Genomic DNA, 25,304 nt, shown 5'->3' on the forward strand with positions numbered 1-25,304 from the left:
TCAAAGATTCTGGGAATCTCTATATGCTTGAACTTCATTTCAAGATTTTATTTCCTTTAAATTATATCTATCGCATTGTATTCTGTATTTTTTATTCATTAGAATTTGATGAGCTGAGTTACCTTTTATCTAAGAAAAATGAATAATTAAATCTCAACTAAATAAAAGGGGAAACCAGACACTTTACTTTAGCTTTTCTTTAATTATAACTGTATAAAAGCTTAGCTGAAAAAAAAAAATCAATGCAACATTTCATGCAGTTAAATTATTTACAAGGATGCTCATTAATAAATCAAATATAACTTCATTATTTTACTCCCATTTCAATACACCTAATATCCATTCACAGCTATACGAAAGCACTTGAAAATTTTAAAATAAACAAAATCTTATGATTACAGAAACTATCAACAAAGAGACAGTCACATTATTAATGCTACACTTTTCTTAAAAATATTTAAAATTTGCCTCACAACAACCCTGTGAGGTGGGGAGTGAAGTGTTCTCATATGACAACAAAAGAAATGGGTCAAGATATGAGGGTCAGATTACATGTAGGAAAATGACTACATTACGTTTTAAAAGAAATGACATCTATGAACCAGTTCTACTTGGAAGTCCAGGGAAATTAGGTTGCTTAGTTTTTCACTATCTTTATTTGGAATAACAGCTATTCAGCTATTCTGATTTTCAAGAAACAGACATTTTTCTTCACCAAGGGCTTTTAAGTCTTCTGGAAATTAAATGGAACAAGTATAATAGTAGTTTTCCAAGGGAAAGAAACACAAGATGCCATGCCAAGTCGTTTTTTTCTTCCAAGATAGCTTAAATGGAAGTATCTTAAATGCCATGTAGGCGTACACAGGAATTCATATAGTTAAACATCTTCTTTAAAAGTATTACTTCTTTTGCCTCTTCCAAGTTAAAACTGTGATGACTGGGTCTTTTTATAGTGTCTTGTTTCTTCCATGTTAGTCTCTCTCTCGATCAGGGACTACTTGCATCTTTTCAATTAGGATAAACTTCAGATCCTCTTCTTCCATGGGAAATGGTGACTCTGCTAAGTTCCAAAACTAAAGGTTGTCACAGAAGTCAGGTACCAAGGAAAATTAGTTGTCTCCATCGTAGGAAAAAAAAATCTAACTTGGAGAAATTACCTTTTCTGACTTTCAAAAACAAACAAATAAAATTATCCAGTAGGCATCCAGCTTTTCCATTAAAAAAATAAAAAAGTTCAAACAGAAAAAAAAAATTATTTTACCCTTTTTTTTTTTTTTTTGGTTTCTTTCTTTCTTTTTTTTGTTAATCCTGACCCAAGGATATTTTGCCATTGATTTTTAGGTAGAGTGGGAGGGTGGGAGGGAGAGAGAGAGAAAAATATCAATGAGAGAAAGACATTGATTGGTTGCCTTCTACATGACTGGGCATGGGCTGGGGATCAAACCTGCAACCCAGGTACATGCCCTTGACCGGGAATCGAACCTGTGACCCTTCAGTTTGAAGGCCGACGCTCTAACCGCTGAGCTAAAATGGCTAGGGCAAACAAATTTTTTTAAAGTGGAAAGTTGGGGAAAGAGAAGAGAGTCTATTTAGGTATGTGATTTTTCTTTATTATTTCTTCCCAAGATACCTCTCTCACTCTCTAAAAAAAAAAAAGAAGTGATAATATGTCTAGTACTAATTCAGGGCTTGACACTCAAGTAGGATCTGTGGGTTGTGAGACATCTAAGGTAAAGTCCACCTCCCTTCCTTGCTATGGAAACTAAGACTTTCTAACCATATATAATAATGACAGAATGACTTAGCTACATTTTTTTTTAAAAAGCTCAGGTATGACTACTACACAATAGCAGTGTTCTTGAACTCATAACACCCAATGATATTGTTCTTCACATAATTTAACAAATTACTAATAACCATTCTCTGTATCTCTAGAGAAAAAGTCTATTATTTCACAGAGCCAGAGAAATAGTAACTTAGCTGGTGAGTAAGACATACCCTAGAATGATCCAGTTACAAAAAACTATTAAGCCAAAGGACTGAATGTACTTTCTAAAGACACTTTTGCTAACATGCTTTCTCATTAACCTACTATTATAGACTCCAAAGCACCTATGAAGGAAATATCTCTATAGAACTATGCCTAAGTTTTCATGTTAAGTATCTTGGAGAACTTTTACTGTTGAAAATTAAAAATTAAAAAAGGAAAACAAAATTCCTTTGGTGCCCCAGGTAAATAAAACTAAAAAATTTGGCTTAGCATAGCTAGTGACTTAATATTCTACGATGTATGCATAGGCAGCCTTTACAATGTCCTACAATATGACTACAACAACTTTATATTGCTTAAGGGTTAATGGACAAGTATGCTGAAAACTCTTTTAGACCTCATGCCTCCAGAAACACAACCCTCCTATAATAAACTAGGTAAACACTGTTGACGTAAAACAAATATTGATCACATAATTGACGTGATTAAAATAATCAACAGCTAATATTTCTATAATGCAATAAAAAAAATCCTAATGAGTCTTTTCTAGAGCAATATTACACTAGAAATCAGAATTACTTGAAATGAATAATTTGTGTATTTCTATTCATATTTAATAAGAGCATGCTTTATATTCATTGAAATAATGCTATAATATTTTCTAAAGTATATTTACATTCTTCCTCTGTTTTATTTTTTTTCTTGTCTTTCTTTTTTTTTTTTTAATATCCTCAGGTGAGGATTTTTTTTATTTATATTTTTTATTTATTTTTTTATCCTCACCTGAGGACATTTTTTTTTTTTTTTTTTGCATTTATCTTCATATAGAGCAGGAGAGAGAGAGGGAGGAAGAGATAGAGAAAGAAATATCAACGTGAGAGACACACATCGAGTGGTTGCCATCCACACGACCCCAACCAGGGCCAGGGACAAACTGCAACTAAAGTACATGCCCTTAGTGGGAAATGAACCCGGGACTCTCTGGTCTGCAGGCTGACGCTCTAACCACTGAGCAAAACTGGCCAGGGCCATTCTTCCTCTGTTTTAAAAGTACTTTCTTTTCTTTTCTTCATTGATTTTTAGAGAGAGAGAGAGAGAGAGAGAGAGAGAGAGAGAGAGAGAGAGAGAGACATCGATGTGAGAGTGAAACCTGGGGATCGAGCCTAAAACCCAGGCGTGTGCCCTGACCAGGAATTCCACCAGCAACCTTTCAGTGCACAGGATGATGCCCAACCAATTGAACTAGGGCTAAATGTATTTTCTTTTAACCAAAAAAAAAAAAAAACAACACCCCAAAAACTGAAGAAAAGAAATCAACTATATCATTTATAAAATCAGATAAAAGTAAATGTACCCCCATTTCCATCTATAAAAGCTGCTTCACATATTTTGGAGAGATTACAAACTAGAAAACTGAAAGGTTTCACATTTTTAGACAGAAAAACTGAGGCCTAGTGATGAGTTTTTATAAAATAATGGTAGTTTTATAAGAAGAATTCTTCCTCTCAGTCTAGTTCTTTTTTCCTTAAAAGTAATCGATCAATTTCAATTATCTTTTAAGAAGTAAATCTAAGGAAAACATATTGCTATATTTGTTCAAGTACAGATTCCAAAAACTACCAATTGAGGGGAGGAAATCCCTAACCAGTCAGAATAAATATTAATGGCAAAAACAGTAAAACTGGGAATATAGTGAAACTTCCTCAATCTGATAAAGGGCATTTGTAAAAAACTCACAGCTAATATCATATCTAATGGTAGAAGACTGAAAGCATTCCCCCTAAAATAAGGAACAAGACAGGGATGTCCACTCTTGTCATTTCCATTCAGCATTGTATCAGAAATTCTAGATAGGACAATGAATTAAGAAAATGAAATAAGCCCGGCCGATGTGGTTCAGTGGTTGAGTGTCGACCCTTGGACTAAGAGGTCGCTGGTTCGATATCTGGTCAGGACACTTGCCAGGTTGCAGACCAAGTCTCCAGTGGGGGGCATACAGGAAGGAGGTGGCCAATCGATGTTCTCTCTCATGGATGTTTCTATCTCTCCCTCCCCCTTCTTCTCCCTCTAAAATCAATAAAGGAATAAAAAATAAATAAAGAAAATGAAATAAAAGACATCAAGAATGGAAAGGAATAAGTAAAATTATCTCTATTGGCAGATGACATGATTTTGCATATAGAAAGTCCTAAGGAAGCTACTAAAAATATTAAAATAAATGAGATATTAAGAAAATACTTCCATTAATAACAGTATCAAAAAGAATAAAATAATTAGGAATAAATTTAGCAATAGAAGTACAAAACTTTTACTCTGAAAATTAAACAAAACTGTTGAAAGAAATTAGAGAAGAGCTAAATTAATAAGAAATCATCCCATGTTTATAAATTGACAGACTTAGCATTGTTAAAATGGCTGTTCAAATTGTTCTATAGAGTCAATATAATTCTTATCAGAATCCAACTGGCTTCTTTGCAGATAATCACAAGCTGGTCCTAAAATTCACAAAGAAATTCTAGGAACTCAGAACGTCAAAATAATCTTGAAAAGGAAGAATAAATTTGAAGACTCACACTCCCAACTTCAAAAGTTACTGCAAAACTACAATAATGAAGACAGTGTGGTACTGGCATACGGATAGATAGATGAGTGAGATAGAAGTGAGAGTTAGAAATAAACCCTCACATTTATGGTCAGCTGATATTTTGACAACGATGCCAAGACAACTCAACAGGAAAAGAATAATTCTTTCAGCAAATGGTCCTGGGACAACCGGATATCCACATGCAAAAGAATGAAGTTAGGCCTCATATAGAAAAATAAACTCAAAATGAACCAGATTTATATGTAAGAGTTAAACTATAAAACTCTTAGAGAAAAACATGTGTAAATCTTAGCAACTTTGGATTAGGCATTGGTTTCTTAGATATGACACCAAAAGCACAAGCAACAAAGAAGAAAAATAGATAAATGGGACTTAATTAAATGAAAAACTTTTGTGTTGCAGGGGACGTCATCAAGATAACCCATGGAACTGGAGAAAATATCTGCCAATCATTTACCTGATAAGAGGTTAATAATATCCAGAATACTATGTAAAGAATTAGCCCTGGCCGGTTTGGCTCAGCGGTTAGAGCGTTGGCCTGCGGTCCAGAGAGACCCAGGTTCGGTTCCCACTAAGGGCATGTACCTCGGTTGCAGTTTGTCCCTAGCCCTGGTTGGGTCGTGCGGGTGGCAACCACTCGATGTGTCCCCTCACGTCGATGTTTCTCGCTCTCTCCCTCCTACTCTATCTGAACAAAATATTGAAAAATGTCCTCGGGTGAGGATAAAAAAAAAAAAAGAATTACAACTCAACAACAAAAAAACAAACAACCCAATTATAAATATATGAGCAACGGATTTGAGTAGCCATTTCTCCAAAGAAGATTTACAAGTGGCCAATAAGCACATGAAAAAATGCTCAACAACATTAGCCATCAGGGAAATACAAATCAAAACCACAAATAGATAGATACCACTTCACACCTACTAGGATGGCTATAATAAAAAGACAGATAATAAGAAGTGTTGCTAATGTAGAGAAACTGGAACCTTTATACACTGCTGGTGGGAATATAAAGTGGTGCACCTGCTTTGCAAAACAGTCTAGCAGTTCCTCCTAAAGGTGAAATGTACAATTACCACATGAGCCTGCAATTCTACTTCTAGATATATACCCGAAGAATTGAAAATATATGTCCACACAAAAACATGCACACCAATGTTCATAGCAGCATTATTCATAACATTGGTGGAACTTTCAAAAAGTGGACACAACCTAAATGTCTATCAACTGATGAGTAGATCAATACAATGTGGTATATTCATGCAATGAACTACTATAACAGAAAATGAAGTATTTATACATTCTCCAACATGGGTGAACCTTGAAAACATGCCAAGTGAAAGAATCCAGTCATATTGTATGATTCCACTTACAAGAATGTGCAGAACAGGCAAATCTACAGAGACAGAAAGTAGGTTCCTGGAGTGTATGAAGGAGAAAAGGGGAGTGACTACTAATGGGTACAGGCTTTGGGGGGAGGAGATAAAATGTTTTAAAATTGACTGTGGTGATGGTTGCACAACTCTGTAAATATACTAAAAACCACTGAATTCTGCACTTTGAATAGATGAACTATTTGTTAAATAGGTGACAGGAATTACATGTCAATAAAACTGTTATTAAAAATACTAATAGAGCCCTGGCCGGTTTGGCTCAGCGGTTAGAGCGTTGGCCTGTGATCCAGAGAGACCCGGGTTAGGTTCCCGCTAAGGGCACATACCTCAGTTGCAGTTTGTCCCCAGCCCTGGTTGGGTCGTGTGGGTGGCGACCACTCCATGTGTCCCTTTCATGTTGATGTTTCTCTCTCTCTTTCCTCTCTCTCCCACTCTATCTGAACAAAAAATGGAAAAATGTCCTTGGGTGAGGATAAAAGAGAAAAAAAAAAAACTAATGGAACTATTAACAGCTAAGTGGTTCCTGTTAAAATTAGAAAGGTAAACTAATTACTCTTCATATTGGTATTTTTGTTAGTGCTGCCTGGTATATGATATATTTTTATTCTAATGATCAGGTTGCTCTAACTTAACCCTATCTGTCATCTCAGTTATAGTAAAAACACATATATTTATTCACTTAACAAATTTATTCATTATATATTACATACCTGAATGGCTAGAAACTATATGGAATACCAAGAAATGTAAGTCAACCAGCCTTAGTCTAGAAGCTAAGAATCTAGTAGGGGAGTTTAGCAAGCAATAATAATTGTTTGTTGAACAGTGATAAAAATCAAGATGGTAAGTATCTGAAATGTGATATGGAAACAAACCCTGCTGGAATATAGTAGGACAGCTGCCTCAAAGAGGGTGGATCCAAATGGTCAATGACTCTGGAGATGGACCTCTCTGGTCTAATCTAACCATTATCAAATAGTGATGCTAAATACCTCTTCTGTGGACTGGCTTCCACTGCTGTAAAATGAAGTGGCTGGACTATGTAATAGCAAACATTCTTTCTATCTTCAAAGTTTTAATAACAACATTTAGATTTCAATTTTGGCCAGAGTGAAAAATTAACTACATTGGATGGATATATGGCCAAGCTAAACTGTTAGTGGAAAATGGCAAACTGATAGATAACAAAAGTAAAATGTACATTTACTTCAACTATTTAGTCATATCTACATTTTCCACACCCTACAAGGAGGGTGGTGCCTGGAACATGACAATATTCAATACATTTCAGTGAATTAACTGTCAGCTTCTTTTCATGTGAGATTAATGTTATCCATGAAGCAAGAGTTGGTCCTATGAACATTCTGCCACATGTATATAACACAATTCTCAATTTTAAAATAGTCTATTGTGCCCGGCTGGTATGGCTCAGTGGCTGAGCATCGACCCATGCACTAAGAGGTCACTGGTTCAATTCCCAGTCAGGGCACATGCCCAGGTTGTGGGCCGGATCCCCAGTGAGGGGGCATGCAGGAGGCAGCCAACTGATGTTCTCTCTCATCGATGTTTCTATCTCTCTTTCACTCTCTCTTCCCCTCTCTCTAAAAATCAATAAAGAAAAAAAAATTTTTAATAAGATAATCTATTGTCCTTAAATTCACTTATTTGAGGTAATAATACTTGTGCTGACTTTTATAAGAGATGAAATTTTCAAAAACACCTTTTATCAATAATTGGTTTAAAAACAAAGAATATAAATATTGTCTAATTTCACAGAAAATACATCATTGAATCACTTTGCACTGCTTTAAATAAGGAGAAAAGTTATTCTCAAGGAAAGAATATAACTTATTCTATTAAGAAAAATGCATATTTTAGCATTTTTCATATTACTTAGGTACTTAGCAACATTATTTATGACATATTATCTTTAAATTTTATTTATACAAACTAGACATTTTGAAAAAAATTAGATTAAGTCTGTTAAACTCAAGTCTTAAGTTTGATAACAGTGACTGACTTTCAAAGAATATGACTAGTTTTATATTTTAGCTTCAAGATTTTATGAATCCGTAGGTGTAACTTTAGCTGACAGTGCCAAGGGCATTCAGAGCATGTACTCAATTTCTGTAAGGTAAATTGTTTCATTCACATGTTTATTGAATGCCTACCAGGGGTACACCAGGGATATAAATGAATAAAACACAATCCCTGCCCCAGAAGAGACTGAGAAGTTAATGTTAACCTTTATATGTCAGTTTGAAGGTAACAGGGATTTAACAGAGGAGGAAATATAAATCAGTCTGAGGGCATGAGAGAAAGCTTACTGGAGGAGGTAATGCTGGATACATATATGGGGGTTGACCAGTTGGTGGTCAAGGTAGAGGCAGAGGTGAGGTGGGAGGAAGTAGAGAGTGGTGTCTTATGTTCATATGCAGCCATTGCAAAGAGAAGGAAGAACATTCCCAAAACAAGGAAGCGAAGACTCACATGTTTGCTTGGCTGCATGTGGAGGAGTACAAGCAATTTGGAGTAATTGCTACAGAAACACAAGGTGATGAGGCTGAGGAGGCCTCACCTGGTCACCATACACCATGCCACTGAAATATTTCGAGGAGGAAAGCGACACAGTCAATTTTCTGTATTTGAAAGAATCAATAACACCTGTCCAAGTAATATGTCACCAAAGAAAAAATATCTAGTATTCCAAATCTGCAAGTCATATCCCCTCAAATATCTCCACCAGGAGTTTATAAGGGTGTTACAACAAAACTGATATTACCAGCTGGGAATCCTTACCCTGGGCTAAACCATATGTAAATTGCAGATTCCTTTTGAAAGTCTAAACTGGAAATCAGATGGTCATCTAGTTCCAATCCCTGTGTTTGTGATTGTATTTTTTTTTTCTTTATTGATTTTAGAGAGAGAGGAAGGAAGAGAAAGATAGAAACATCGATGAGAGAGAACACTGGCTGCTTCCTGCATGCCCCCCACACTGGGCATGTGCCCTGACGAAGAATCGATCCGGTGACCAGTTGAGTCGACGCTCAACTGCTGAGCCACACCGGCTGGGCCCTCCGTTTGTATTATAACATTGATTTTTTAAAAAATTTACTGTTGACATTATTTATTACAGATGTCCCCCTTTCCCTCCCACTTGCCCCCCTACACCAAGCCCCCACCCCACCCCAGGCCTTCCCACACTATTGTCTGTGTCCACGTGTTATGTATGTGTGCATATATGTTCTTTGGTTAATCTCTTCCTGTCCCCTCCACCCCACTCCCTTCTGAGATCTGTCATTCTGTTCCATACATTCACAGACCTACTTTGCTTGTCAGTTTATTTTGTTCATTAGGTTCCACATACAAGTGAGACCATGTGATATTTGTCTTTCTCTAAGCATAAAAAACGTTAAAATCAAGTGAACCTCATCCACTCCACTTTACTAGACCTCACACTTCCTTACTGCCACACACACCACAAATTTCACATTTAAGTGGCTTGCTTGTCCTCTGCATGTTTACTGCTCTAGTAAGAGGAAAGATGGAAAGCCAAATTCAAAGGAAGAGTATTTTCCCTAAGTCTTAGAATAGAGCTGTCCATATCACAAACCTCCTTTCCATTGGTATCCCCATTACGGTCTTCTAAGAACAAAAATGGAAGGGAAAAAAGAAATTTTTAAAAGTCTTCTACAGGGGAGAGAAAATAAATAATCTCTTGTGAATGACCACACTGCTAACTTAGCTGGTCATCTTGAAAACAGAAGTTGACGATCACAGGGAGGGGTTGGGGACTTCCGGTCAAGATGGCGGCATAGGTAAACATGGTATCGCGTTCTCCCACAACCACATCAAAGTTACAACTAAACTACAGAACAACCATCATTCAAAACGGCCTGAAATCAAGCTGAATGGAAATCCTACAACTACGGAATTAAAGAACCAGCCACATCAAGACTGGTAAGAGGGGCGGGGGCAGAGAATCTGGTCCCACACCCATGTGTGGCGGATAAAAATCAGGAGGGTACTTCAGCTGGGAAAGTCCTCCTTGAGTACTGAGAGGTCCCCGTCCCACACCAGGCACCCAGCTCAGGGTTCCAGTGCCAGGAAGAGAAGTCCCCATCACTTCTGGCTGGAAAAACCAGCGGGAACTGAGGCTCAGGGAGGCTGAGGCGGCTGGAGCCCCAGGCAGCTCCTTAAAGGGCCCGCGCACGGACTTATTGGACTCACTCCCTCTAAGCTTGGAGGGGAGGCAGCTCGAGGGGCACCAGAGACATACAGGGAAGAACTGAGCTGTTTGCCATTGGAGCCAGGGCTGAAGAGGCGGCTTTCTCCAGGACAGACATGCTGTCAGAGCCCTTCCCTGGGGCGGCAGGCAGCTGCCATATCTGGGACTCCAGCAACCTGGCTCGCACTGTTTGCCCCGCTCCACCGAACTTTCAGGCCCACCCAAGCTGTTGCCAGTTGCTTATCCATAGGATTGGCCTGTCTTGGATCCTGCTTCAGGTTTTCCTAAATTCTTTCAAACAAGTAGCATCTGGTCTCATATAGCCCCATACCTCTTGTTAAGTAATACACAGAAACAAACACAGGGAGGCAGCCAAAATGAGGAGACAAAGAAACAGGTCCCAAATGAAAGAACAGAATAAAACCCCAAGAAAAGAACTAAGCGCAATGGAGATAATCAACCTAACAGATGCTGAGTTCAAAATGCTGCTTATAAGGATGCTCAATGAACTTAGTGAGAACCTCAGCAAACTTAGTGAGGACCTCAAGAGCATAAAAAAGGACCAATCAGAAATGAAGGATGCACAGTCAGAAATGGAGGAGGCATTAACTGAAATAAAGATTAATTTACACAGATTCAATAGTAGAGTAAATAAAGCCAAGAAGCAAACCATTGATTTGGAATATAAGGAAGCAAAAAACGAACAGCAAAAAGAAAAAAGAATCCAAAAAAATGAGGATAGCGTTAAGGAGCCTCTGGGATAACTTCAGGGGTGCTAACATTCGCATCTTGGTGGTACCAGAAGGAGAAGAGAGAGAACAAGAAATCGAAAACCTATTTGAAACAATGATGGCAGAAAACTTCCCTAACTTGGTGAAGGAAACAGATATACAAGTCCAGGAAGCACAGAGAGTCCCAAACAAGATGAACTCCAAGAGGCCCACACCAACACACATCATCATCAAAATGCAAAATGGTGAGTTCAAACCGTTATTATATGAAATGATGGAGGGTCTTTTTGAAGAAAAAGATAAAATATATGAACAAGCAAAATGGCAATGAATCTACAAACAAAATGAATAAGCAGAACAGAAACATTCTTATAGATACAGAGAACATTTTGTTGGTTGCCAGATGGGGGGGTGGTTGAGGGAATGGGTGAAAAAGGTGAAGGAATTAAGAAGTACAAATTCATTGCTAGATTGATAAACCTCAAAGGGAAAGGGGTTGGGGGGTGGGAAGAAATAAACCAAAGAACTTATATGCATAACCAATGGACACAGACAACAGTGTGGGAAAAGGCAGCAGGGGGGTGGAGCGGGGAGGAGAGAGTCAATGGGGGAAAATGAGGAACATCTGTAATACATTCAACAATAAAGATTAAAAAAAAAAACGAGGGAGGGGCTGGTAAACATCCTTTTCCATTAATTACAATGTTAATGCCAAGGAGGAAAAGGGGAAAGGACTAATCCCTACTGGAGCTGGTTAGTAATGTCTTTATATCAAATGAATAGTATTTTGATTCTTGAAAATAACCTTTATTAAGTTATAAAGCCTAAAGAAAAGCTCCAGCAAATTTCTATTCTTTCTTCAAATTTTTTTCAAAGACATTAGATGAGAATAAAAGTTAGTTTTTTAAAAATTCAAGATTGTAAACTTATACTTATTAGAAAGCTAATAAACATTATTGGTACTAAACTATAGTTTTTATCCATCTTGTTTAAAATGTACAAATTGCTTTTCACTTCCTACAGAAGGCAGAAGAGTATATATTACCTAATTACTATAGTACTTCTTATAAAGTGCTATCTGTTCACAATCATGGTAACTTTTAAAAACCTTACCTAATTTTTGAGGTTCAATAGTAGAAGAAGGTACTTAAGTCAATTGGAACTGCAACAATAAAAGGAATCCTATGACTTACAATATTTTGTCTGCAAGTATATCAATAACAAAGTGCTTCTTGTGAAATCAAGTCCCAGCTTTATACACAGTTTTATACCCACAAAAGTTATCTGCCAAAATTATTCCTATTTTAGTTCATATCTATAACGTTATGAGTTTTCTTCACTATTCATAAAAAAGAGAGGCAAATGACAGAGCTGTGGAAAGTATAGTGTTCCAGAGCTCTTAACAGTCACTCACTATTTTTTCTTTGTATCACCTTTAAAATACAAACTGCATCTTTTTCTTTTTTTAAATTTTTTTCTTTATTGATTTTGAGAGAGAGAGGAAGGGAGAGGAGAGATAGAAACATTGATGAGAGAGAACATCGATTGGCCGCCTCCCGCATGCCCCCCACTGGGGATGGGGCCCACAACCTAGGCATGTGCCCTGACCAGGAATCGAACCAGCAACCTCTTGGTGCATGGGTTGATGCTCAACCACTGAGCCACACCAGCCAGGCCAAACTGCATCTTTTTGTATTTTAACACATAACTAAAATGATGTGTAAAACTTCCAATGATATTTAGTTTTTTAAATTGTAAAGTAATCCCTAAATCAGTTTTAAAGAAGTAGCTTTACAAAACTCTGATAATGAATGAAGAAATCTACAAAAATACAAATAGAATGAACCCACCCAGATGTCATAAATTTTGATCAAACTGTAGTAATGCTGATTTAAAGCAAAATCAGTATACTAAAAAGTAACATTTCTGCATACATCCTTTAATAAATATCTGTTGGAAACACGTAGTGACAGAAAAATCTCTTAAACACAAGAGAAGACAGATGCAGTATTCCCAAAATGCATAAACTCTAGCAGTACTAAGAAACTCTATTATTTAAACATTACAAGAATTTAAATATAATCGGTGCTTAAAAGAGCCTATTTTTCATTAACATAAACTGTTATTAAAATTTATCAGTACAAAAACAGCTTCACAAGCTACTAATGTCTATATATCTGTTTGGAATGCTCAAATATATAATAGCAGTTATTTATCATATATTACTGTATATCTGAAGATTATGAATTTATATAAAAAAAATTAGTTTTCGTTTTCAGTATTACATTTCAGTATTATATTCTAATAGCACTGAAATACTATAAAATTAACTAGTTCCAAGGGAATTTTAGACAGCTTTAATTCTTAAAAATAAAAAATAGTAGAATTTATTACTTTCACTGAATGGAAGAACATAACCTTCCCCCATATGTGTATGCTAGTCTATCAGTATGTAGCTACTTTATTTAGTATATAGCTAATCTAAGACTAATGTCTCAACAGATACCCTTAATATCCAGTGAGTCATAGTATATACCTGCTCAGTCTCAAAAGGATATTATCATTTAGTTTAAAAAGAATTTTTTTAAGAAAAAATGCCATTTAGTTATAATTTAATATCATTTCCCCTAAGAAATTAATAAACACTTTCATCCTCATGATCTGCCTCTTTTTCACATCTATAAACTTATAAAGCATTTAAATAAATACACTAGAAAGTATTAATTTATTGAAAGATATTCATTGAGAATGTTTTTGCACAGTTTATAACAAGGACAGAAAACAGTGCTATAGCACTTGACCGAGAAATATTGAGGAGCCCATATATTTTAAAATTTAGTTGTGCAGTACTATTAAAAATCTATGAAAAGAGTAAATAATTCAAGTAACCCTATAATGCCACTGAGTTACACAGAAAATAAAAGTTGTATTAGCTTCATAAATAAGTTTTTTAAAAGTTCAAAAGTAATTTTGAAAAAGTATTTGTGGATGAAATTGTATGTCTTGGATTTGCCTTAAAAATCATCCAAAAGTGGGAGAGTCGGTAGAGATAGAAATGAAACAAGAGTGGCCGTTTTTTTCGTAGCTGTTAAGGCTAGTTGATGTATGTGTTTATGGGAATTCCTAACAGTATTCTCTCACATAAATTTGAAAATTTGTATAGGTTTAAAGAGTAACAAAAATTTTTGCTTATATCTTTAAAGTTAAGTACTACTTTAAAAAAAATACACAAAGCTAACAGAGTAAAGAACAAACTATAATGTTTGTAAAGAACAAACATTACTAAAATTTTCAGAACCAAATGAAAATCAGGGTCTTTTTTAATATATTCACTAACGAATTAATTAATGAGATTTAGGCATAAAGTTTGAATTTTAAGAAGAGCTCAAATCGGTTTCCTAAGTAGCTATTACTACAATCAACTCTTAATTAACTTGACTCACTAGATCACTGTTTCCTACATAAAAATGTTGGTGAAATATTTGTTTTTTTGCTATTTATTCTTTTCTGTTAAAATAAGTACTAAGTAGGAAATATAATCAATAATATTGTAATAACTATATATGGTGTCAGGTTGGTACTAGACTTATGGGGTGATCACTTCATAAGGTATATAAATGTCTAATCACTATGTTGTACACCTGAAACTAATAAAATATTAAATGTCGACTGTAATTAAAAAATAAAAGCATTTTGCCCTGGCCAGTTTGGCTCAGCGGTTAGAGCGTCAGCCTGCGGTCCGGAGAGACCCGGGTTCGGTTCCCGCTAAGGGCACGTACTTCGGTTGCAGTTTGTCCCCGGCCCTGGTTGGTCGTGTGGGTGGCAGCCACTCGATGTGTCCCTTTCACATCGATGTTTCTCTCTATCCTTTCCTCTCTCTCCCTCCCACTCTATCTGTACAAAAAAAAATGGAAAAATGTCCTCGGGTGAGGATAAAAAATAAATAAATAAATAAATAAATAAATAAATAAATAAATAAATAAAAGCATTTTAATGTACTAAGGAAGGAAGACAGTCTAAGCTTTAAAACAGATTTTAATTGTTTTTCTTTACCACAAGAAAATAATAGTGAATCAAGTTTCAACACTTGTGAGTTTCAGATTCAACAAAAATTATTTTAATATTCATTCTGTCTCTAATTCATGAAACACTGATCTTATCTCTACACGGGATGATAGGAACAGTTATCCATCACACATATAAGTATGTACATTACTGAATTTCTACTCTTTATTTTTTTTAATCCTCACTCATAGGACATGCTTAGAGAGAGGAAGGGAGAGAGAGAAACACTGATGTGAGAGAGAAACATCAATCAGTTGCCCTCCGCACTCACCCCTACCAGGAACCAAACCTGCAACTCATGCATTTTCCCCAACCAGGAATCAAACTGGCAATCCATTGGTGCACAGGATGACAATCAACCAACCAAGCCACTCCAGCCAGGCTAAAGTTTCTACTCTTAATGTCAGTTTTACTCTGATGCTTCCAATTTGGTTTTATTACATTTAATTTTTAAGAATGCCATGAATAGCCTAAATTAATTTCAAATTACCATAGTTTGAACAATCCTAGATTATACCATCTCTGAGGTCTCTTCTGATATTTTGGGATCCTAACATTAGCTACAAAACATCATTTTTTATCTTAAGTAATATCAAAACAAAGTCAGAGAATAAGTCTAAAATTCTATAGCTAAATTAGTTTTATAGTAATAAGAAAATTATGAAATTATGTAAAGCCTTTAATATAATTAAAAGCTTAAACTGACCTGCTAAGTTTTATTTTCAGAACTCAAATATCTCCATGGCTAATCTATAGATTCTAGGAGTCAAAGAAGCTTTATCTTCAAATCAAAGTATATAACTCCTATTAGATTATAGGAATGGAGAAAATAATCCGATGACCAATCCCAGTTAGAAACTCCAAATACCAAGGATTAGCAAAACAATAAACATTCAGAAAAGTAAACTAGAAATAGCACTTACAAATATTAAATACAGAACCTCTATTTCTAAATGTGACACTATTCTATGCACATGACTCAATTGTCAGCCAAAGAAATCAAGTTTATAATTATGTTCAGTGTAGTTAAGACTACTTATTAAATGAATATGTTAATATAATTTAATAGGAAGGACATTTTCCTCCCTCAACATAAATATTTTTAAAATTGCATACTAATCACATTGCTCTTTAATTACAACTGCATATTTTAAAAACGTGTATGTTTTATAAATCATATAGTCTTCAGGTCAGAGGAACTAAAAATTTTCATGTGTTCAGTCATTTTTACAGCTATAGAAAAGAAAATATGCTTAATCTGCAATAGTTAAAGTATGATCTCCATCATAATTCCAAGATATGTCTACTCTTTATGCAAAATTATTAGCGTTTTTAGAAACATATTAGAATACCTCACTGTCAAATAGTTTCTCCCCCTTCATTCCTAAAAACTCTTACATAATTTCTTCTTCCTGAGCCTGACCATGAGTCCCTCAATGTTAGTCTCTAATATGTTTAATCCTATGCCCCTAATATGCAACAAACTCAATTAAAATTAAGATCCTCATGAAAAATAATTTGGAATACCTCACTTCACAATTCTTCTGAATATGCCAAAGAATTTGATTTTTTAAAAACTGGTCCCCCAAAAAGATGCCAACAAAAGAAAATTGTTCTCTTAATTTCAACTAAAACTATCTAGTCAAAAGTTTCCAAAGAAGAATAAAAATGAGCTTTAAGACAACTGATAAGTATTCCTCTGTGTTTGCAAAACTGCAGTTTCAAAGACTTGCTTATGTTCTAAAATTATCACAATATGGCCCATAATTAATGTAATTGGTTTGGAACACATCTATCTGTCTGAAGTATCAAATTCTTTTCAAATTCAGAAGCATGTGAAGATTTATCTTCTGTTGGTTGTGCAAAAAGAATTCTCACATTAACATTAATAGTCTCATTCTAGAAGTTACCCCAATAACTTGCTTCCTTTTGTGAAATCACACAGTGGGATCACCTCTAAGACTATGGTGAAGCTTAATTTCAGAGTAGAAAATTATTTTTTAAAAATTATAACCCTGAAGAACATACATGAAAATGTAAACCAGCTTAACAGAGGGAGTCTTTCAGCAACTGTGTTATAAAGAAAGATTTATAATAATACATATATTGTTTCACTGAAAAATGATTTGTACCGTAATTAGCTCTGTAGCCCTTTTTTCTACACAGATAAAGGAAATGTTCATTCCAGCCCCTCTAGGCAACTATAAATTATTAATACTTTTCTCAGGTTAACAGAAACAGTTGAAAACGTCTGACCTGGAATTTTTACTCAGGTTATAACTTTGCACGATTTATCCGCAACCCAAATAACTTTCCATATTTACATATTTTACTTAATCATGATGGTTGAATTGAATTTGTACCTATATGAAAATGGCAATGCATTCTGAGTTGGTTCAGCCCTTGATTCTGAGTTCTGTGTCACATCAGGTGTTCTTTCATCATCTGTCCCATTGATACTTTCTGGTGTTAAAGGAGACTGAAGATCCCCGCCTGCTGATTCCTTAAAAACAAAGGGGGTGGGGTAAGAGATAAAACAGTGTTATAATTCTACTAAAATACATAAGATCATCTTAAAGTTAAAACTGACTCTGGTGTATGCTTACTTATGAACCATATTTCAAATGAAATTTGACTCAAAGACTTAAAAAATGAAATTTAAAAGAGAAATAATTTTTTAAGCAAAGTAACTCATAACAAAACTATCTGAAACATAACACAATTCAGAAATGTAGTTTCAAAGAACTAAAACACTTTGGGGTTTATATAAGCAACTAATTGGTTAGAATAAAAGATATTCAAAGAATTACTTGAGAAGAAAAAGAAGATGGCACAAAAATGCAAGAAGATGTGAGGTTTTATTTGGGAAGGTAGGAAGGAAAAGTGGAGAGAAATCTTCAAGTTTTCATCTGCCCTACTTTTCAAGTCCTAGAAGTATTTAGAAAAACAGTCAGAAATATCTCTGTAACATATAAATAATGATATTAGTATATTTCAGCTTTTCTTGCCTGCTACTCAAAATGAAATTATTTTTCTTCATAAAATTTCCTCTTATTCCTACTTTTAATTAAGATTTGCCTATCCAGGTAAATTTAATTTATCCTTCAGAAAAATAAATGGAATTTGAAATGTAGCTCAAGATGACACTTATTCTTGTATCTGCCATTATCAGATTATCCAAATTTGATATCAGAAATCAGAATGAGGGGTCATTTGATAAATCTGTTCACCAGGTGAGGTCCTAGCACCAGATCCTGAAAGAGCAGCTTGGTGGACCCCTTGTGATCTCCAGGCAATGAAACCTCACACTTGAAATATTAGGTTTCTGTTAGGGAAGAAAATGAAAATACCACTAGGGAGAATCTAATGGTTTTGAGTTCTCATGGCTATGGAAATGGAAAGAAATGCTAAGAAAGAGACATAGAAGAAAAGCAAAGAATACATGAAGGAAGATGAGGCCGAGATCAAATGTCTACTGTTGTAAATCATCCCCCACCCATGGGGATCACCATCCAGAGCCACCATCTCTGAAATCCCATTCTGATAAACATAAAAGTTCCTGCAATCTGACTCTGGATTAATTCATGCTCTACATCCCCTGTGTAAAGTGACTGATGCTCAGGGAGAATGAGTCAATCTCCACTCTGCATATTTCTGTAACTACCAAGGAAGTTAAATTCTTACCAAGTCAGCTGTATTTGTCCCACGAATGTTGATGGCATTTGTATTCATATAATTATATAGCTGAATTAAGTATTATGTAAACTAATGAAATTTGACTGCAAAACTAGAATTTTTATTTTAATGAAAACCAAACTAAATACTTTGAAATGACTAAAAGGTAAGGTAAGGTAAATGGCTAAAAATATAAAACAGATAACCAAATTAGGTATATATAATGTACTATTACATAACATATATACTACCATACAATATTATAAAAATGACAGAAAAATTAGTAATATTACATTGATTTCTTTGCAGGAGCCAAAGGTTAGCTCTACTTTGAGGTAAAATATCCCCCAAATTGCAGACAATTAATTATCATATAATTTATGTAAGAAAGACAACTTGGAATTCCAATCAACAGATTCATATTCAAAGAAAAGACTTCAACTCTATATCAAAATATGGATAAATAAACATAATAGCATTGAATTTTAATTTATAAATTTAAAGGAATCTTTAAAAAAATTCTTCACATTAACTGACTTTTATTTTATTTATTTATTTTTATCCTCACCCAAGGACATTTTTGCATGTATCCTCAGATAGAGCAGGAGAGAGAGAGGGAGGAAGAGAGAGAGAGAAACATCGATGTGAGAGAGACACATCGACTGGTTGCCACCCACATGACCCCAGCCAGGGCTGAGGACAAACTGCAACCGAGATATATGCCCTTAGGGGGAACCAAACCCAGGACTCTCTGGTCCGTGACCCGCACTCTAACCGCTGAACCAAACCGGCCAGGGCTTAACTGACTTTTTAGATTAACTCATCAACTCCTGGTTTTAGTTCCAACAGAAAAGAGGGCATGTGCTGCATACCCTCCTGTCCTCTCAGCCTAACCCACTGGCTTTTCACCTGCTCTTCAACCTCTTCAAGGTTTACTGCCGCTGGCCCTCTGCTAACATGCTGATTTGTCAAGCTCAACTTGGCTTTATCGCTCTCCATTCACCAGAAAGCCAAACACCTTAATTACACTCTCACTAGCATCATCCCAATTCTTGGGCTTCCTTTACCTTCACCAACACTTTGTCAATTTCTAATTTCATATAGAATGAACCATCATTCCCTATTCTTGTGTGCCCAAGCTACCAAGAGTTATGACAGAAAATACCGTTAAATATGCTGATTAGTGCTATGAAGATAATTTTGGGCTCTGACTTTAATTATGCTCTTGAAGTGCCAAGTAATCTTTAATTTACCTTCTCTCATTTGACTCTTCTTTTTTTTTTTTTAACCTAACAGCTGCTCCAAACCTCTGTTCAAGCTTTCTCTTTTCAGTTGTTGTTCCTCTCGTGAAGGATCTAATTTTTCTTTCATGGAGAAAATAAAAATAAATGGGCACAGACTTCCTCAATCTTCCTCTTATCTGTATCTGAATCCATTGTTATCCTTCCCTCCTGTCTCAGATAAAGTAGCTAATTTGTTTGCCCCTCCTCCTCCCGCTACAGTACCTCCTGCACAATGCTCCATCAATGATCCCTTCCTTCTATTCTTCTCTTTCTCCTTCCTGACTCCTTCCTTTTGCTTAAACACATATTTAAGTCACTCCCACACATACATTCTAGAAACAAATCCTTAGGTCCACATCCTCCTGAGATTACCATGCTAACACTTTTTCTCCTCATACAGGAGAGAAAAAACATTTGTTAATTTATATTCTCACCACTGATGGCACCTCCTTTCATCCTAGAAATGACTTCACATTGCCCTTCCTTCACCAAGTCCACCTAGAATTACAGTAAGCTCCAGTTTATTCAGTTGAACCTCTCAAGTCTCGTCCTACTGGAAGTCTGCTCTGACGCTGCCAAATCACTGCCTCGACTTAAAATGCTCGTTTCTTGACTTCTGTGCTAACATTCCCTGCTTTTCCTTCTTCTCAGTCTTTCCCTGTACCTCCCCCTCAAATTTCTTAAGTGAATATCTTTCAGTGATAATTTATGACCCTTGTTTCTCTTCCCTCTCCATTCTACTTTCTTTCTGGATGATTATCATTCTCACCTATAGACTGATCTCCTATGTATTTATTGATGACTCTTGAGACATTGCTCCAATTCTAAGTTTCTAACTACTCATAGGACATATCTACCTGGATGTCCATTCGAATACAAATTCAACATCTGAAGTAGAAATCCTTTTCAGAAGTTCATGCTACAAACTAAGAATAGAAGTTTTAAGAACATCTAACTCCTCTTGTATCACCCTCTCTCACCCTCACCACTCCTTCAGTTCTCACATGTCCTCAAAGTTCCCCCACTCCTCTCTATTCTCACTGCCAGTACCTAGCAGGAAAACCCAATAGAGAAATGGATAAATAGTCCATTGAGACAGGTAACAGGATTAGAGACACTTAAGACCACTGTCCTTACTTTGGACAGCAAACAATATCCAGAGAATTCTAGTGAAACTTTCCCAAGGTTGTAAAAGTCGTTCTTGTGGTATCTGATTCAGTAAAACCACATGTTATATGATCCTGAGAAAGTGTTATATGAATTTATAGACATTATCTAGCTCCAATAATATATTTGTGGGCTAGATATATAAATAATATAGTTCAGGGTAGTAACACTTACTTGGCTAATACAGACCACCTTTCAAAAAAATCCATTTATATCAAGTGATATCCTTGTTAAAGAAAATCTAGAATATTTGAGATTTGTTATGCTTGAAATGTCCTAAGAGATCATATAGTTCAAACCTCTGACCTATGGATTCAAGATCCATTACCCAGACAGGTCAACTGACTCACAGGATCAAACAGCTAGTCACAGAGATCCTAATAATCAGCTGAAATAAATTAGTGCCTCATTTGTATAAATAACAATTTATTATTAAATGAACATTTTAAAATTATGGTATTTATAATAAAGCTAAAGAAACTTTGTTCTTTCTTTACACACACACAACTTCATTTTTTCTATATAAAGTAAATTCTAAAAACTCTTAAGGGGTAAAACTAGAATGTTTAAATATAAATCAAGAGAGCTACTACAATATATTCAATGCTATACAATCTGACAAATTAAATGGGGGGAAAAAAAACCCACAACTTCTGTTTGGCTGCACACAACTGATGGAGTAAATACTTTGCTCAATTGAAAAACCTCAGAGGGAAGTGGGGTGGGAGGGCAGGAAGAGATAAACCAAAGAATTTATATGCATAACTAATGGGCACAGATAACAGTACCTGAGGGCAGGGTTGGGGGGAGGCAGGGAAGGGATAGGATCAATGGGGAGGGTGTCAATGGGGGAAAGAAGGAATATAAAAAAAAAAATTAATTTAAAAAAGAAAAAGGAAAAGTATAATAAAAGTAAAAAGTAAAAACAAGCTGCTGACATTTCGAAAAAGTCTTAGACAACTGACAGGTAAACATTCTTTCTAAACTCCAATGAAGAAAACTTTGGATATTATTTGCTATATAACCCTTTTATCTTCAATGCATATTCTGAGAGAAATGCCTAACAAGTTAACTGAAATACAGTATTTTTACTATAAACCATATAAAATATTTCAGGAATAAAGCCAATCATAACTCTTGATTTTATATAAAGTTGACTATTTATAAGATTTCCATGGAAACATGAGAACATAAGATCTTCCACAGAGAAAAAGTTCTAAGTTAATGTCTATTATTTAAAGAGAAACCTGAAAGAAACTAAGAATTAATATGTAGTTCAAGTTATTCCTAAAGATGCAACCTTGATCAAGACAACATTAAGATTATCTGACATGATCGCACATTTATATCAAGCGTACAACCTTAGCTCAAGAGTATAAGAATGGGAAAGTGAAAACTTTTCTGTAAATGCCAGGCTGCTTTCATCAGAGAGATGGATGGTTTGTCCACAGCACTGCTTCTCAATGTGTTTTAACAAGTCTTTCAGAGAATTCTGATGCAGGCTTTATCCAATTAAAAAATCTGGGTTTTTTAAATAACTGTCATGTGCCAGATTCTAGGTCTTATCTTCATTATCTTCACCATTACAACCACATCACCAACAACAGCTGCTAACATGTATTAAGCATTTACTATATGCTAAACACTCTGTGATCCTCATTTAATTCTTACAAAACCCTATACGGAGATACTATTCTTATTCCCATTTTATAGATTTTTGAAAAATATTAACTTGCTTAAGAAAACTAGTAAGGGTTTAGATCCTAGACCCAAAGCCAGTCTCTACTGCCATTATCACATGACACTGTCGTAATGTCATTTGCCACAATGATGTCATACTTATTCCTCCTAACCACCCTATAAGGCAAGTGATGTAATACTCATCTTACAGATGCATAAGCCATTTTCACAAGACCACATAGTGACAGAAAAAGGATTTATGTCTAAGTTTGTCAAACTTGAAGACCCATACTCTTACCAGGTTGTTATCCCTCCTCAAATAAAAACAAAAGCTATGGCCCTGGCTGGTTTGGCTCAGCGGTTAGAGCGTTGGCCTGTGGTCTGGAGAGACCCGGGTTCAGTTCTCGCTAAGGGCATGTACCTCGGTTGCAGTTTGTCCCCAGCCCTGGTTGGGTCGTGTGGGTGGCAACCACTCGATGTGTCCCTTTCACGTCGATGTTTCTCTCTCTCTCTCTCTCCCTCCCACTCTATCTGAACAAAATATTAGAAAAACAAAAGCTATGTCCAACTGAGTGTTAACTATTACTGAAATCCCATTTAACTTTCTGATCCTTTTGCTGAATTCATGAATAACATTCTATTCTCTAGGTAGAGCGTTAATTTAGCAGATTGGGTTAAATCAGTGAGAACCAAGCTCTATTCTCTAGCTGAATAGGATGAGACTGCCCAGTGTTCAAATATTTCAAACTAAAACAAATATTACTGATATCTGTAACAAACTGTCACAAAAAGGGGAGAAAATAAAAATGAAAAGAAATACTTTTTCTTTTTTCACTATTATTTTGGCTTCCATACATTAAATCAATAATCAGATTTCAAATGTTTTGAAACAATAAATTAAAGTCAGTATATGTTGGCTCTCAAATACTGATGAACTTATGGTATTTCTTTATTCCTCCTATTTCCAAGCATTATCCAAATAAAAACATCTTGGATATATCCCTTCGACGAAAATAAAGGCTTGCCCTGGCCAGTTTGGCTCAGCTGTTAGAATGTTGGCCCGCGGACCAGAGAGTCCTGGGTTTGGTTCCCACTAGGGGCATGTACCTCGGTTGTGGTTCATCCTAGGCCCCTGTTGGGGTCGTGTGGGTGGCAACCAGTCGATGTGTCTCTCTCATGTCAACGTTTCTCTCTCTCCCTTCCTCCCTTTCTCCCTCCTGCTCTATCTGAAGATAAATGCAAAAAATGTCCTCAGGTGAGGATTAAAAAAAAAAAAAGAAAAAAGGCTTAAAGACATTCCTTCTACCAAAGAGGAGCAGGTATCTTAGCAACCTATAATAGTTCATGGCCAATTAAACAAAAGCAAGTTATGATTAGAGAAACAGAAGCTAAGTACAATGGCAAAGTACAATCATTACAATTTAATTGGAGTTGTTTGAGTATTCTCTTATTGAATGTGCTGTAGCATCCTCTTATTCATCTGAGGAACTGAAGTTCCCAACATGTACTGGTACTAAATTTTAAATAGGCTTTTATGCTTAAAAGAATCATTATACCATCAGAGCACCTAGGGAATATAGATTCAAGGGAAATTTCAAAATGATCGTTTGTTATTCCAGATCACTGTTAGTACAGAGGAGGTATAATAAAGCTTCAATCCAGAGTACACCTTTAGTTTGAGAGGAAATATGTACTTGAAGCATACTTAAGAGAGCTCTCGTTTCCTTTAAAAAAAAATAAATAAACCCAAAACTCTTTATACCAGTAGGGTTTGCCAAACAGAGTTTGGTGCAAGGGGGGGAGGAAAGTTAATAGCAAAAGTTTTCTAAAATATTCCAATCATTTGGCTAGTCACTAAATTCCAAGGCAATTTCTATTTACTTACTCAAGAAAGTTTTATGTAAATCTGCTACTACTGACATTATTCCTAAGAAACATTTGTAACATCTGATCTTCATAAAGCTCCTGAGCAAATTTCAAAAACAATTACTATAGAGAAAAATTCAGCACAAAACTGAACTCTACTTTTAAGATGACAATTGAAATACAAACTAATTTTAGAAAAGCCTGATATTGGCGCCAAGCTCAGGGTTCCAGTGCCAGGAAAAGAAGTCCCCACAACTTCTGGCTATAAAAACCAATGGGAACTGAGGCTGCTAGAGCCCCAGGCAGCTCCTCGTAAGGGCCCACATATGGACTTACTCGGATTCACACCTTCCAGGCGAAGGCAGCTTGAAAGGCACCAGAGACATACAGGGAATAACTGAGTTGTTTGGGATTGGGGCGAGGACTGGAGAGGCAGCTTTCTCCTGGACAGACTTACTGTGGGAGGCCATTGTTCCTTTGGTGAGCCCTTCCACACAGGGCATGCAGACAGGCCCCATGTCTGCCACTCCAGCAATCTGGCTCACACTGGTAGCCCCACCCTGGTGATTCCCTGAGGCTCTGCCCCATCCAACTTTCAGGCCCACCCAAGCTGTTTC

The 25,304-nt window shown here is 35.8% G+C and overlaps 2 protein-coding genes across 7 annotated transcripts in view; both read right to left on the reverse strand.

Annotated features, from left to right (window-relative positions):
* The window catches only part of MTX3 (metaxin 3), a 760,898-nt gene that overhangs the window by 303,955 nt on the left and 431,639 nt on the right, over positions 1-25,304 (reverse strand). The window lies entirely within an intron of this gene.
* HOMER1 (homer scaffold protein 1) overlaps positions 1-25,304 on the reverse strand; it is a 122,216-nt gene that overhangs the window by 45,201 nt on the left and 51,711 nt on the right. For all 6 annotated transcript variants that reach the window (XM_036279105.1, XM_036279102.1, XM_036279104.1 and 3 more), the window contains exon 5: positions 17,380-17,519. In XM_036279105.1, the coding sequence (XP_036134998.1) occupies positions 17,380-17,519 (140 nt within the window). The remainder of the gene's footprint in view (positions 1-17,379; positions 17,520-25,304) is intronic.

This window comes from Molossus molossus, unplaced genomic scaffold (assembly GCF_014108415.1).
Source record: "Molossus molossus isolate mMolMol1 unplaced genomic scaffold, mMolMol1.p scaffold_m16_p_3, whole genome shotgun sequence".
NCBI lineage: Eukaryota > Metazoa > Chordata > Mammalia > Chiroptera > Molossidae > Molossus > Molossus molossus.